Consider the following 13,981-nt stretch of genomic DNA (forward strand, 5'->3'; position numbering starts at 1 on the left):
ACCGGGATCTCCCTCGTGGATGCGGTTCATTCATCTCGATCTCAGCACTCTATGTGAATATGAAGTGGAGGAGGCTCGTGATGATGATGCTACTGCTCCGGTATGATGATACACAACACAAGGACACAGGATGCGCGCTGCTGCACAATCCTACTAGTAGTGAGCTGAGCTGGTTTTGCCTACTGCATATTGCTTTTAAGATTCCATCCACCCACACTCATACACCCACATACACAATCATATGTTGCCGATGCTCTCTTCTACTACTTAATAGCACAATCATGCATCCATCTCTGCCTCTCTCGCACTCGTTCCTCCGTGTGTTTTCGCTTCGGTTTTGTTAAAAGGCTTTCGCATCAATCGCTCCCCACACCATATTGTGCTCCATTTGCACTGTTTTTTCAAACACATACAGACATACACACGGTTCGTTTAAAATCTACACAACGAATGGCCGAATTTTTTTCGGCATTTTTACAAGTTCAGCTTCAACTCCTGCGATCATCGTTTTCTCACTCTCTCTCTCAAGGATCAAGGATCACATACACACTCCCTCTCCTCGTCTGTTGTTTGCTGCTTCGTGCAAACCGAACGAGCATCGAACAGATCTAGGGGAAAGAGGGAGCGGCTCTGGCTCTGGAGACACAGATTCTGGCTGGGTTTGGGTGGGGGACACATGTTCTACAAATGGATATGCTTTCGGGAACCGCAGCCACACAGCAAGAACACACCGGTGAAAGCGATAACCCCTGCTGCGTTCACCTAGGAAGCTCGCTAACATGCTTTCCTTCTCCTCCTCCGCCTCCTCCTGCTCTTGTCAACAGCTATAGTTATCAACATAACATCAACACAACATACTCGACGACAAACTCGCTCACATACGGCCACGACGCGACAGATTCAGCGGAGAAAGAGAGCGAAAGGAAGGATTCGCGTACTGATCTCGCATGATGTTCGATCTACTGCTGCAAAACGAACTACTATTTCCTTTCTTCGTGCGCGTGTTGTGTATGTTTGTAGCTGTGTTCTTCTGTTCTGTGTGCTCCTTCTTCTTCCCTTCCTTCTTCTCTACTTTTGTTTTTTCTTCTTTTTTTCTAGTAAACTTTCTCTATTCTTTCACAACTTTTTTGGGGTATTGATTTCTCCTTTTCTGTTGAACTGTCTTTACTGTTTGCATGTTTGTTTGGTGTGATCCTTTTGTATCGTAGCGCCCGCCCACTTTCACATCCACTGTCTATTGAATTATTCTTTTGTTTTTGTTATCTGCTTACTGTTAGTTATATTGATAGCAGGCGTGTGCTGCGCTGCTTGTATTGTTTTGTTTCCTGTTTCTCTCTCTTTCTCCGTCACGTACTTTATTACAAATACCCTGTAGAAGCCAAGGAAATGGGTCAAATGGGGTTGCCGGTGTGCGGTTATTGTGTTTCGGTATGTGGCTGTTTGATTTTGCTTCTCTTTTGTTCTCTCTGCCTTTCACCAGGCAGCGTATGAGAGAGAGAGTGATGTTACGATTGATTACTGTTGTATTGATGCTGTTATATGTGTCCAGTGCACAGGCAAACACACCCCGGATAAACCCTCCCGGAGGCCCGTATGATGATTGCCCTGATTCCAACCATTTGAGTACCGCGTGCCGTCGTCTTCTTATTATTCTTCGTGCATGTTTGTATGTGTGTGTTCGTGGATGTGATTCTAGTAAATTAGCTATTAGTTCGGTATTTGGTGGGTTTCTTGCGATACGGATTCCTCCGCTATCCGATCAATCGGTGATCGGGTTTTGAGGGGCTAATGCGCAACGACAAATCATTTCGATCGACGAGCACCGAAAACAAACTGGCTGCGAGCGAGATAGTCTAAAAAAAGGGTACCTGTACAAAGCGTTACTCCTTTCCAAGCGCAACAGCAGGCGCTGACCACCTCCTCCCCTCTCTTCTAAACACAGAATCAAATGCTCGCGCGCACTCTCGGCACACTATGGCACACGGCTGCTGTCGGTATCCTTACGCACCAACGACGAAACGGAGGCAATAAATATAAAAAAAGCAATAAAAAAAAACAGATAGAGAGCATTGGGTCAGAGTCACCAACCAATAGGATGGAGAGATACTTTGTCGAAAACGGTGTTACAGAGAGCGAGAGAGAGAGGCATGATTAAAAGTATAACGTAAATGTTAATTACACGTGTTCTCCTATGGCACGGTCGTACATTCAACGGATGCCATTCGCCATTAATGAGAGAGAAGTTATTCCCCCGCGTGTGGCGTCTCCATCGCCGTTGTGTGCTGCAGCAGTTCGGCAGCACCGATTGGAGAAGATTGTGAAAGGAAGGGAGTTGTGTGTATGTATGTGTGTCTGAGTGTGCGTGTGTATGTGGGTGTATCAGATCGCAAACCGATCTGACCTCTGACGCTCACCATGCTCATTTTGATTCTACTTGCGATCTCTGCTTCGCGTCCTTTGTAATCCCCATTCTAGAGAGTCACCCCGTCAGGAATGGAGCGCTCGCCTCATTATTCCCTCCCCTCATCACACGAAACCGGGCGTGAGAGGCGTACGAACGCGCACGGAAGAAAAATAAATCCTATTTATATCACAATATCTAGAGACACTCTGCCGCCCCCATCAACGGTAGGATGGTGTGATGGGATGGTGCTGCTCGTGGTGGTGTTGCGGTCCTGTTCCTGCTCACGTCGTCGTGGCCGTCGCTGTGACTGGAACTGGTACAGCAGCAGCAGCATGAGGAGCAGCTTTGGAGGCAACTGTCACGGGCACGGTCATGGGGGCCACAACCGCCGCCGGTGGAGACATCGAAGCGCTCGCCGTCACTGGCGATGATATCGAGGATGTCGGAACGGAGGAAGAGGCCACAACCGTGGCAGAAGGTGCCACCGAGGCCGTCAGGGGCAGTGGCAGGATGATGGTTTCGTGTTGCCGATGCTCTCGCTTCGTCTTGTGGCTAGCACCACTGCCGCCGCCACCCGAGGAACCACCGCTCTTTCGCCGTTTACGCTTCGAGTCCCGCTGGAACGCCACGTTACCCGGATCGTCTGCTAGCTGCGGGTACTTGTGGATGCTGTGTATGTCCACACCGATCCACCCATCGACGTCACCGTGCGAGATTAGCTCTTCCTTCTCTTCCTCGGTCCAATCGCCACGTCCCTGGAAACCGGCGGCAACCAGTTGCTTCTCCAGCTCCCAGGCCCGCTCGACGGCCCGCTTGTGCGCGTGCTTCAGTATCCGGTGACGCTCCTGCTCCGGATCCACCCCGTACTTGATGATCACGACCGCATCCGGCCCATGGAGTCGCAGTTCCTTTCCATTCGCCCCACCATGATCGTTGATTTCGTGCGTCGAGATGTTAAACATGCCACCGAGCCGCCGCAGTTCCTCCGTATCGTCGCGCAGCTTCATGATGTTGTCCTTCACGAAGTAAAACACATCCTGATCGTGGATCGAAAAGTGCAGATCGAGGAAGTACGAGTTGTTGAACACCGACGATACCACGTCCTGCACGACACTGTTCGAACCATCGACCACGCTCACCAACGCTCGGCCATCGATGCGCGAGATCAGCACACCCTCACCGAACACACCGCGCCGGTAAGCGACCCGTGGCAGCAAGTTGCGCGTCTTGAGCTCCATCTTCAGCAACGGTTTCGGAATGAAACCAAAGTCAGCAAACTTTTCGTCCACCTTCTCGACGATACACTGCAACCCGGACATGACACCAAAATCGGGCGCCAACTGTGGCGATTTGATCATCGCCTTCGGTTGATAAATCATATCGCGCGTGTACCGGGAACCCTGCATCTTGCGCACATCGTACCCGAACAGGGTCAACCAGGAGCGTAGATCGTTCATGTACTGGCCAGCACCACCACCACCATCGACCGATTCACGGCGATTGATCGGATCGTTGTTGTGGAACCGATAGATGAACACATCCGTCGGATGGCGCATCTCCGTTGCCATCTGTTCCCAGGCCGGAGTCATCCACTGGCCAACGCCGGTATCGTACAACCGTTTCTCCATGTACACGAGCCGCGTGTTGGGATCCAGCAGCCCACCATGGAAATCGATCGGCACAAACAGTCCCGGATTGGTGTCCTTCACAATCTTCCCGAACGGTGTACGACGGATCTCCTTCACGATGCCACCGTTCACATCGAACAGTGCGATCGGTGAACCGTTCTGATCCGTCGCCACGTAGTACCGCTGATCACCGGTTTCAATCGCAATCAGCATGTTACGATCATCGTACAGCAGTCGGGAGGTACGGCCACCGGTTGAGCCGACTTTCGGGTAGTGGATGTGAGTGATCAGTTCCGGTTCGTTCAGATTGGCGTAGAAGTACTGCGTTACGTTACCCTTCTCATCATGGCACGCCACCAATCGGCCCCTATCATCGTAGAAGTACCACGTCTGGAAACGATCACGTTCCATCGCATGTATCAGCTGGCCACGGTTGTTGTAGCGATACTTTTGCTCACCACGACGCACCACATACCCACGGGCATCGTAGCTGTTGAACTCGACGTCACCAACCTGCACCACCCGATCGCCCGTATCGTAGCCCAGGTTCGTCTTATCGCCCTGCTCCAGTATACCGATGATGTTACCGTTCTCGTCGTACACGTACTTCCAGCTATTCGTACCGACCACCTCCATCACGTGCCCGTCCGCATTGTAGTTCACCTTGTCCAGGGACGTCACTCGCCCCACCATCACCTTGTGTGTCTTGATGCGATTGCGCAGATCGTAATCCAGCTCCAGCCGGTACACGTCGAACGATTTGATGTTGATCAACACACTCTTCACTCGCCCATGCTCGTCAAAGTCCGTGATGGTAAAGAATTGCTTCGACGTGTCCTGGACCACCGTCCGATTGAAGGCGTTCCGGGTGATGCGTAGATCACTGACCGCATCGAGCGTACCCTGCGCTGGCCCATACTTGAAGCGCATTATCGGCAACTCCTTTCCACTGATGTCCATCTCGATACCGCTAAGCCGTGCATTTCCATCGTACTGATACTTGAAATGAGCCGAAGCCATACCACTCTTTGAACCGAACTTGAGCTTCTCGTCCTTCAGAAGCCCCGCGTGGTACTTGAACTCGCGCCGCAACTCAAATCCAGGCTCGAGCACTTCCACTTGCTTCACCAAACTCGTACTCTCCTGGTACGTGTACTGCGTTGATGAAAGGCCGGCCAGAATCGTCTCCAACCGACCGGCATTATCGTGCACGAACGCTACCTTGCCACTCTGGTGCGGATGGATCTTGGCCAGTATCTGTCCCTCGTCGTTATACAGAATCTCGAACGGATGCCGATTGATCGGAGAGAAGTACTGATACTTGAAGAATCCGAGTGAAGTTTGTAGCGAAAATGCGTGAATGTGTCCACGGGGCGTCGTTAACGATTGCAGTGCACCGGCATCATCGTACTGCAGCAGATAATCCGAACGGCGTGGTGTTGTGACCTTGAGTGGAAGGCTACTGAACGTGTCCTTGAACGCGTACACGATCGAGCTACCGTCGCCGTACTTGATCTCGTTCAACCGTCCAGCACGATCGAACGTGTACTCTTCCTTTAGATTGCCCCACTTCCACGACGTTAGTCGACCGAAGCGATCGTACTCCAGATCGACATCGGCATACTCGCCCGACTGGGGCCGGTAAGCGATCGGTCGTGATGATTTATCGTACGTTACGTTCAACAGCTCCGTCTTATCATCCACCGAGACCGTGATCGAAGAGGTATCCTTCTCGTACTCGAACGTTAGCAGATTCTCTCCGTTGACGCGCAGCTTTCGACCAACCTGGGTCAGCGTACGAGCATTCTTACCACGCACTGGTACGTGGCGGATAAAGTAACGCCACTCGAACCGATTCGACAAATCACCATTAATCTCCGTTCGTTGTTTCGATGGTACCGGGTAGCTTTCACCGAGCAGAGGATCAACTTCCGCCAGCAGCACATACGGGACGGACTCAACGGAAACGGTATTTCCCCACGGGGAAACACTGCTAGTACCACCATCGAGCTGTACTGTCGTCTTTGTGGCCGCTTCGCCAACCTTCGACACAACCGAAGTGCCCTGGATCAGCATCGACACTTCGCGCTGCGAGTTTTCCGTCACCTTTACCGTCGCTCCCTGGACACTCAGATCGAACGTCAGATCAATCACCTTGCCGGTGGGTGTAACGGCCGACGTAAGACGACCAAACTCATCGTAATTGTACACGTACGACCGGCCAGTCGAGTCGAGTTTCGTCTTCAGCAACCCCGTCGGTCCGTGGTATTCGAACGTTACGTTGTAGTTGTCCGGTGTGCTCAGCTCGTGCAGCATCTTCATGCGAGTCATACGCAGTCGACACTTTTGTCCCTTGGTGTTCTCGATCGAGTTCACCTGTGAGGTGTAGTCGCGCAGCAGGAACACTTTGTTACCGGCCGCATCCGTCACCGTGCTCAGCTTTCCGTTCGAAGTGTTTACATTGTACAGGAAGCTGTACACCGTTTCCCCGGTCATGATGTTCTTCGTGGCAATGTGCTGCCCGAAACGGTTAAACACGTAGATCTCTTGTGCGTTCGGGGCATAGATTTCGTACTCCTTCGATGTGCCCGCCTCCGGTAGGCTCGAAATAACGGACCGGATGCGATAATTCGCCTGATCAGCGATATGCACATGCCCATCCGGTGTTACAGTAATGGCAGAGATCGTATTAAACTTCGCACTAATCGCCAGATAGTGATCGGCCTCGTAGCAATCGCAACCACGCTCCAGACAGTTACACTTCGACTCAGCACCAGCGTACGAAGTGATCTTTCCATCCGTACCAATCACACGAATACGGTTGATGCGCTGTGAGTCACTTTCCGCGACGTACAAATCTCCCGACGGTGCGAAAGCGATACTCTGTGGCATCACGAGCGTCGCATGGATCGCTAGGTCCGTATCGTAGTTCAGGGAAGCTGAAAGTGCAGCCGAAGTGCCGGTTGTGCTTGCACTGGCAGCACTCGTCGTAGCACAGTGCATCGGACGTCCGGCGATAACACGCACCCGCCCATCCGGAGTCATCCGGAGGATCATGTGATCGTCGATGATGTGTAGCGTATCGTCCAGTGGATTGATCGTCAGTTCCGTTGGCCACCGTAGATGCATCTCTTCAATCTTCAGCGTACCCTCACACGGTACCGGCTTCCAGTGGGATTTGTGCATATGATTTCCGATGAGCGTACTGATCACACCGTCACGATCCACCATCCGGATGTTAGTGCCATCGGCAAAGTACAGCACATTGTCGGAGGAGATCGCCACACCCTTCGGGTAAGCGAGCTTGGCATCCCTCGCTAGACCACCGTCACCACAGTGTGCCTCATCACCGGGTAGGCATCGTTCACCACTGCCAACCACCGGTTCCCAGTTGTGTTCCGGATCGTGCGTCTCGTCCTTGTTGCGCACCTTGATGATCTGATGTGATTCCGGATCGGACACGTACAGGGAACCATCGAGCGGGCTCAGGGCCATGTGGTAGCGATAGGAGACGCGTGTAGCGTTCAGTTTCACGACCGTTTTCACCGTACCATCGATCATGATCCGGCGGATATAGTTGAAATCCCCTACGTACAGACTACCGTCCGGGGCTGCAGCCAGTGCAACCGGTGCCAACAGTCGTTGCTTCGTCGCGATACCATTACAATCACCACACTCGAGCGGTCGCTGATGTCCATCGCCCATGGCGGTAAGGATGACACGTGGTTTGTGCTTCAGATAAATGTTCGAACCGTCACCCTTCTGCAGGATACCCTCGTGGAAGTTGTACCGATGGTGAATATCGAGATTCCAGCCGCCAACCTCCGAGATGCTCATGTCGTGTCCGCTTAGCTTCGTCGTCTGCACGTCCCAGATCGTTTCCTTACAATCGGTGTACTGATAGCCCACCTTGACCACGGCGGTCGTAATGCCATACACGCGCTGCCGATAGATGTTGAGTCGATTCCAGGGGTACGTAAATTTGATTCCCGGATCGGCCTCAAACACGCGTTCGAACAGAATGCCCTCGATCGTGATGCGCAGATAGATGAGCTTCAGTGTGGCCGGGATTGTGTCCGGCGTAAGTTGAAGTTTGATCGTCGACAGATAGCCCGCAGCCCGTGAGCTGTGGTAGACGAGGTTGAGCCCAGTGCCGGGGATGGCCAACGATTCCTGGATGACCTGCGATTCCGCGAGGATCGCACTACGATCGGGACAAGCACCCTGGAAGCCGTGTTTCCAGGTAGCGAGCACAACCGGCTTCATGAGATCGTAATCGTGCGAGAAGCAGGTATGCGGTGGTCCGTGATGCGATTTATCGTCCGAAGTTGACATGATGACCGTATCGATGATGACGACTTCATTCCAGGGTACCTGCACGATCCGTGTTTGTGGACGGAACGGTGAACGGCCGAACTGGAGCGTGATCGCTCCACCACCATTCACCATCAGATCGAACCAACCGTCGTCGCGCGTCAGCGTAAAGCCTTCCAGTGGGGTCGAGGTGCTTACGCGCACACCAACCAGGCCCATGTTCAGGGAGGTCACCACTCGACCACGGATCACCGCCGATCGGCTGCAAGATGTGCAAAGAAACAGAGTGTTAGTAATGCTTCGCAAGGGACGACTCTCAGCAGTGTGGCAGCGGTCTATTATCGTGCGCTAATGTCGCCATGGAGGTGTCGTACGTCAACAAAATTGGCCCCAAAGTGTGGCCATAAACTGTGCACTTATATAGCTTAACCTAGATTTTTTTCGACAAAGGACAAAACAGCTGTATTCTGTGGGGGACGGAGCTCGTGACAGGAGGTTGTTGGGGGTCCAAATCAAACGATGTACTGTGCATGCAGAACAGATACGTAATCCAATTAGAGCTCCAGTGTCTGACTGGTAGCAGCGTGACTACAATGCTGTATAAAGCCCTCCCTTCCTCTCGAAAAACGAATAATGAACTCATAATTGAATTGTCAAAAGAAAGGAAAAAAAAACAAATGGATACTATCTACCGGTCCATTACTCAACAGAGTGTACAACACAGGATAAAATGAAAAAAGTATCGCCCCCCCGCGAACGTGTATGTTTATCGTAGAGGCCATGCGTTGCGTGCGTAGGTTGGATAAAGATATATTTTCCAGCGTGAACATGCTGCTCCAGGCTCCAGGGTATCATAATTCTCGGCTCAACATTCCTGGTGACCCGTCAATTTACGCTCCGAAATAGGTGTGAGAGAGAGTGGGCCGTGAAAGCAATTTTCATAACCCATTTTCCGAACCACAGCTACACAGTGGCGGTATCGGTTGTTATACCCAGGAGCTGGCAGCATCAAGTTACCGCTGGAACACTCTCTTCCTTTGGAGCCCCTCTCAGTCGCTGGCTCCCTGGACAAAAAGAGGAAAATGTGCGTGACCCCAATTCACGTGAACGAAAGTGTGTTTTCCGTGGGCACTGGTGTCCCGATTTTGGTCTCGTGGTTGTTGGGGGCACCACAGCGATAAATTTTTGGTTATGAACCAAGCCCGGCTCACCACAACAAGTATACAACAGTGGACAGGAGAAAAGCAGAGGGAAGGTAGAGAAGCTGGACACATCTCTGTTCAGCCATTTCCCCATCCTCTTCCTTCCACAGTAGCACTAACGATGCAGCTACGCAGGACATCGTTGTGGGTTCTATACGCCATTAAAAATTTCCACATGAACAACCGGCGACAGCTTGGGGTCCAGGGCCCCGGAACACACGCTTGCAACCGCCATGGCCTTTTGATAATATTTTATTCAAACACATGCATACGCCGCCGGTGTACGCACACGCAGCGTCACACATCAAATTGGGTTACGGGGTATCAGGAATCTCCTGAAGTGCAGCTATGCCCAGGAGAGAACATGCTGGACACGCCATGCGAATATTTGGTTTCCTTCAATTCCTTTCGCATGCAACTCATCGTTGGGCAGCGCGAGCTTACACAATGGCAGCAGGCGTGGCATACAAAAAAAAAATGTAAGTAAATTGACCTCGATACGCCAAATGTGAAACATGTTTGACAGATCCGCCATAACTCCGTAAAACGGAAATGAAAAATTCAATCACGAATACCCGCAGGACCCTAGGGCCGGACCACGAAATAATCGCGATTAATTCGCGAAATATGCACCCAAGCACGTTCTCTTTTAAAAGATTTGATTGATATCAACATTTTGTACAGATATACACACATACAATTCACGCAGACATACACACACACACACACATACGAACGTGTGATTAGCACACGCTATTAACATATAATCGATAACATACCCAAAACTAATAACAAACAACGGAAAACATTCTATTTTTTCTAGAAATTAAAGCAACATGGCTGGCACCATGGCTGGCACCATGGCTGGTTGCGTAAAAATGTAAACGAAGGAAGCGAAAACAAACGATCGTTTGTCTTTGCAGCTGAACATAAATCGGTATCACGGTTACACAGAACTAAAGAATAACTTGGGAATGGTGGAAATGGGGCGGTGGTTACAGGAAGTGAGGTTGCATCGCGGCTACAAAACCGTCTACGAGGCTAGGAAGCGGACAGAGAAGATGTGACAGAGCGTAAGGAGGATGACGTTTCGCGGTTTAAGGTATAGAGGAGCGGTAGAGGAGCGCGGCGGGAATGGTGATGGAGGATTACTGAGGACGATGAGGACAGATACTATTCCGCAACTTGTTACCTTCTTCTCTTCTGTTTTTACTTGTTTACTAAGATCGGTCTCTAATAGGTTAGGTGGTGTCTGGGTGGCGGGGTTTAGACGGCTGTTTCGCTTTGTTGAGGGGTGGTTAGGTTTTTCTTTTGGAGGCATTTATTAGCTTGGCTTTTAGTAGTGGTGGTGGTGGTGGTACGACCATTCGACTTTCCGACGACATTAGCAACGCGTTAGTTAAAACAGAGCGACCAAGCCCTTCCTCTTTTCGCTTGACGCGAGCGCTCTCTTACCTTGCATTAAAATGATTCCAAAAAACGCTGCACATTCACCGAGCGTGTACCAAAGGTAGAGGTAGTAGAGTAGTAGATGGTGAAATTAGTAGTAGTGATGGTGGTAGTAGTAGTAGTAGTTTCGTAGTGATTAGGTGTTACAGATCAGATCAGATCAGAGCGAGAGAAATGGAAGGAGAAAAGCAAAAAATCGAAAAATCTCGTTAGATAACGTTTTTGCCAAAAACGCGAGTGGAATTATTAGAGGGCATGTGTTAGAGAATAGACTGTTTGTTTTTGTGGGGAAGGGACTTAGTAGTAGTGCTGCGATTGGGACGTTAGTGTGCTTCTGAGTGTGGAGATTAGTTCAACATTACGGGAGGAGCTTCAGTTCAGTTCAGTTTCCGGTGATACTACGAAAACAATGGCTCGAATTCATCTTTTTTCGAGAGCAAAAAATTGTGCTTGGCACATAATAATGACAAGAGGATTCTTATTATCATATGCCTGCACTCCACAGCTGCAAAAAAGAGCATCTCTTCTGCACATCATCGGGAGCGGGAATGGTATGCAAACCCCATCGTGCACGGGGTCGCACGATATCTACTTATCAGCTTAAAAAGCCGCACTTCAAAAGGCATCCCACAGCCAGGTAGTAGGTACACCAGCAACAGCTTCACTCCAGCCAGGTGCAGTAGCTTAAAGCCGCTACGCACCGACCCGGGTGTGCTGCTGCTGCACACAAACGTCAGCTGGCCTCAGTCTGGCCACGCTAGGTAATAATTAAAATATTATCGCATTAAGTGCATGGTGTTATAATCATCATCGAGCGATTGAGTATGAATTAATTTTTCACAGCATTTCTGTGCACAGAACACTCCACTGGGCGTACTGTGGGCGGTGGGGCAGAGTGGGGCATGCAGACACAGGTAAAACCTCCAACCGATGTGGGTGCCCCATGAGAAGGACTCCGGGGGCGGGGTTCACATCGATAACCTGCAGTTGGCGTCGGATTGATTATCTGCGTGGAGCAGCAGCCACCGCCATTCAGTTTGCACCTGGCACACGTGGTGTATCATCGTGATACGGGGGTGGCGTAGGTGGTTCGGAGAATCGCAATTGGCTGACATCACATGCACACCCCGAAAACCATTGACTCTCCCACCTCCCAGGTGCCCTCAGCCGCACACACTGTGCGATCGCGATTAATATTTAATGTATTAATTTGCGATACATAATGGAAACGAAATTCGAAACCACCAGGAGTCACAACCGCCCGGTGTCAGTCCGCCCGCTGAACAGCGCTCGCACCTGTATCACCAGGATACGCACACAAAATGGACAAAAATGAAGCTCATAATATCGCGACGGTGCGGGGGAGAGGTTTTCGCAACAATTGACAAGTGGTTTCCGTCGCCATGACGGATGGTGCTGCAATCATCGGCTGCCGGCACCAAACCCAAAACCAAAGCGCTTCAATATTGCAGCTTTGTGTGCTGCATTGTTACGAGGCGCAGACAATTAGCGCCACCATTACCGATTCGATTTGTTTTGGAAAGAGAACATGTGTTTGCCGCCGCCGTGCTTTAAAAGGACCTCTTCTCTCGTCAGACATCCAAAAACCGGGAAGCCCTTGATGGCTCGATGCTGTTGTCTGACCATTTTGAAATGGATTTCCATTAAAATCAGTTTCAGGGAATGGGCAATGGGGATCCTTTCTCTTTATATCGAAAGGACCTCGCCTGAACTTTCGGTTCGCGTTCTCGTCAGCTTTATGGCTTTCCCATTTTATGGGGAGAGCGCCATCCATTCTGCTCCTGCCGAGAGCCGAGTTCATTGTAGTCTTCTCGCTGATGTTAATTATACGACTTTTCTACCATCACTTATATTTCATCATTATCATTGGGGTGGGAGTTGGATTCGTTGTTTCGTGCTCGTTTTGCGCGGTTTGTTTGTTTTGTTTTTGATTTCGTTTCTTTTTTTCTCTCTCATTTTCTTTTTGCTTCTTTTGTTGGTTGATGCGGAACATTGAAAATTAAAACAAATGGCAATTAGCGGGAGGATGTATAAATAGACGGGGGCACAACATAATATATTTATTTAGTAATTATACCGTAACGGAATATTCATGTATATATATAGAAACGCGTTTGTGCTTGCAACGGCATTTCAAAGGATGCTCTTAAAAGGATTTAAACAACAGGCAAAACCACAGCTTCGTTGTACAAATTAATCGAATTAGTTGAGCACCGTTTGACGGCCAGAAGCAAACGCAAAACGAAACACAAAAAGTAATGTTCATGAAACATAAAACTCATTGGACATACAGAAATAAGATAGAATGCGAGGGCTTACCTTTCGTTGAACGTTTCCAGTTTTGCGTAGTTCTGTAGACTACCTTCGTCGATCAGGAACTTCATGCGCTCGAAGAAGGAAGCCGTGATGGCCGGTGGCTGCTTGCGCAGCAGCACATCGATCGGTTTCGGTGCCGAGACGCACAGCTGACTCGTTTTGCACGAGTGGCTACCGCAGCACTCGGGATCCTCACAATCAACCAGACCATCTGTTGCACACAAGACACACGGTTAGCTCATCGCTTGTTGCGTTAAGAAAGCCGCAGTGCACTTACCTCGATCATTGTCCTTGTTGTCGCCACAGTTCTGCTCTAGCGGCACCGAACAGTCCACTCCATCCCAACCTTCGTAGCAACGACATTCCCACATCAGCTCGGCACTCACGTGACACTGACCATGTTGAGAACAGCTAAACAACGAAACAAAAGTGCGTGAAAAGGGCATCTTTCCGCCATATTTCTCTCAGCTGGTCAGTTATACTTACCCGCTAGGACAACCCTCCAGCGTACAGTGTTTTCCGTTCCAACCGGTAACACAGAGGCAGGTACCGTTCTTACACTGGCCATGTTCGTTACAGCGCGGATCACACAGCTTGTTGTTGCAGTATTCGCCACCCCAACCCGCATCGCAGCTACACGTTTCACC

At 50.4% G+C, this 13,981-nt stretch overlaps 1 protein-coding gene across 8 annotated transcripts in view; it reads right to left on the bottom strand.

Moving 5' to 3' along the window:
• Nucleotides 1-2,057: 2,057 nt before the first annotated feature.
• LOC126575709 (teneurin-m) overlaps nt 2,058-13,981 on the bottom strand; it is a 471,232-nt gene continuing 459,308 nt past the window's right edge. For 7 of the 8 annotated variants that reach the window (XM_050236549.1, XM_050236548.1, XM_050236542.1 and 4 more), the window contains 5 exons: nt 13,821-13,981; nt 13,612-13,745; nt 13,338-13,545; nt 11,004-11,030; nt 2,058-8,608 (listed from right to left, as the gene is read on the bottom strand). The exon at nt 13,821-13,981 is cut by the window's right edge and continues 251 nt beyond it. In XM_050236549.1, the coding sequence (XP_050092506.1) occupies nt 2,686-8,608; nt 11,004-11,030; nt 13,338-13,545; nt 13,612-13,745; nt 13,821-13,981 (6,453 nt within the window). In that variant the 3' untranslated portion in view covers nt 2,058-2,685. The remainder of the gene's footprint in view (nt 8,609-11,003; nt 11,031-13,337; nt 13,546-13,611; nt 13,746-13,820) is intronic. The other variant, XM_050236543.1, reaches the window with a different exon arrangement.

This window comes from Anopheles aquasalis, chromosome 3, assembly GCF_943734665.1.
Source record: "Anopheles aquasalis chromosome 3, idAnoAquaMG_Q_19, whole genome shotgun sequence".
Classification (NCBI taxonomy): domain Eukaryota; kingdom Metazoa; phylum Arthropoda; class Insecta; order Diptera; family Culicidae; genus Anopheles; species Anopheles aquasalis.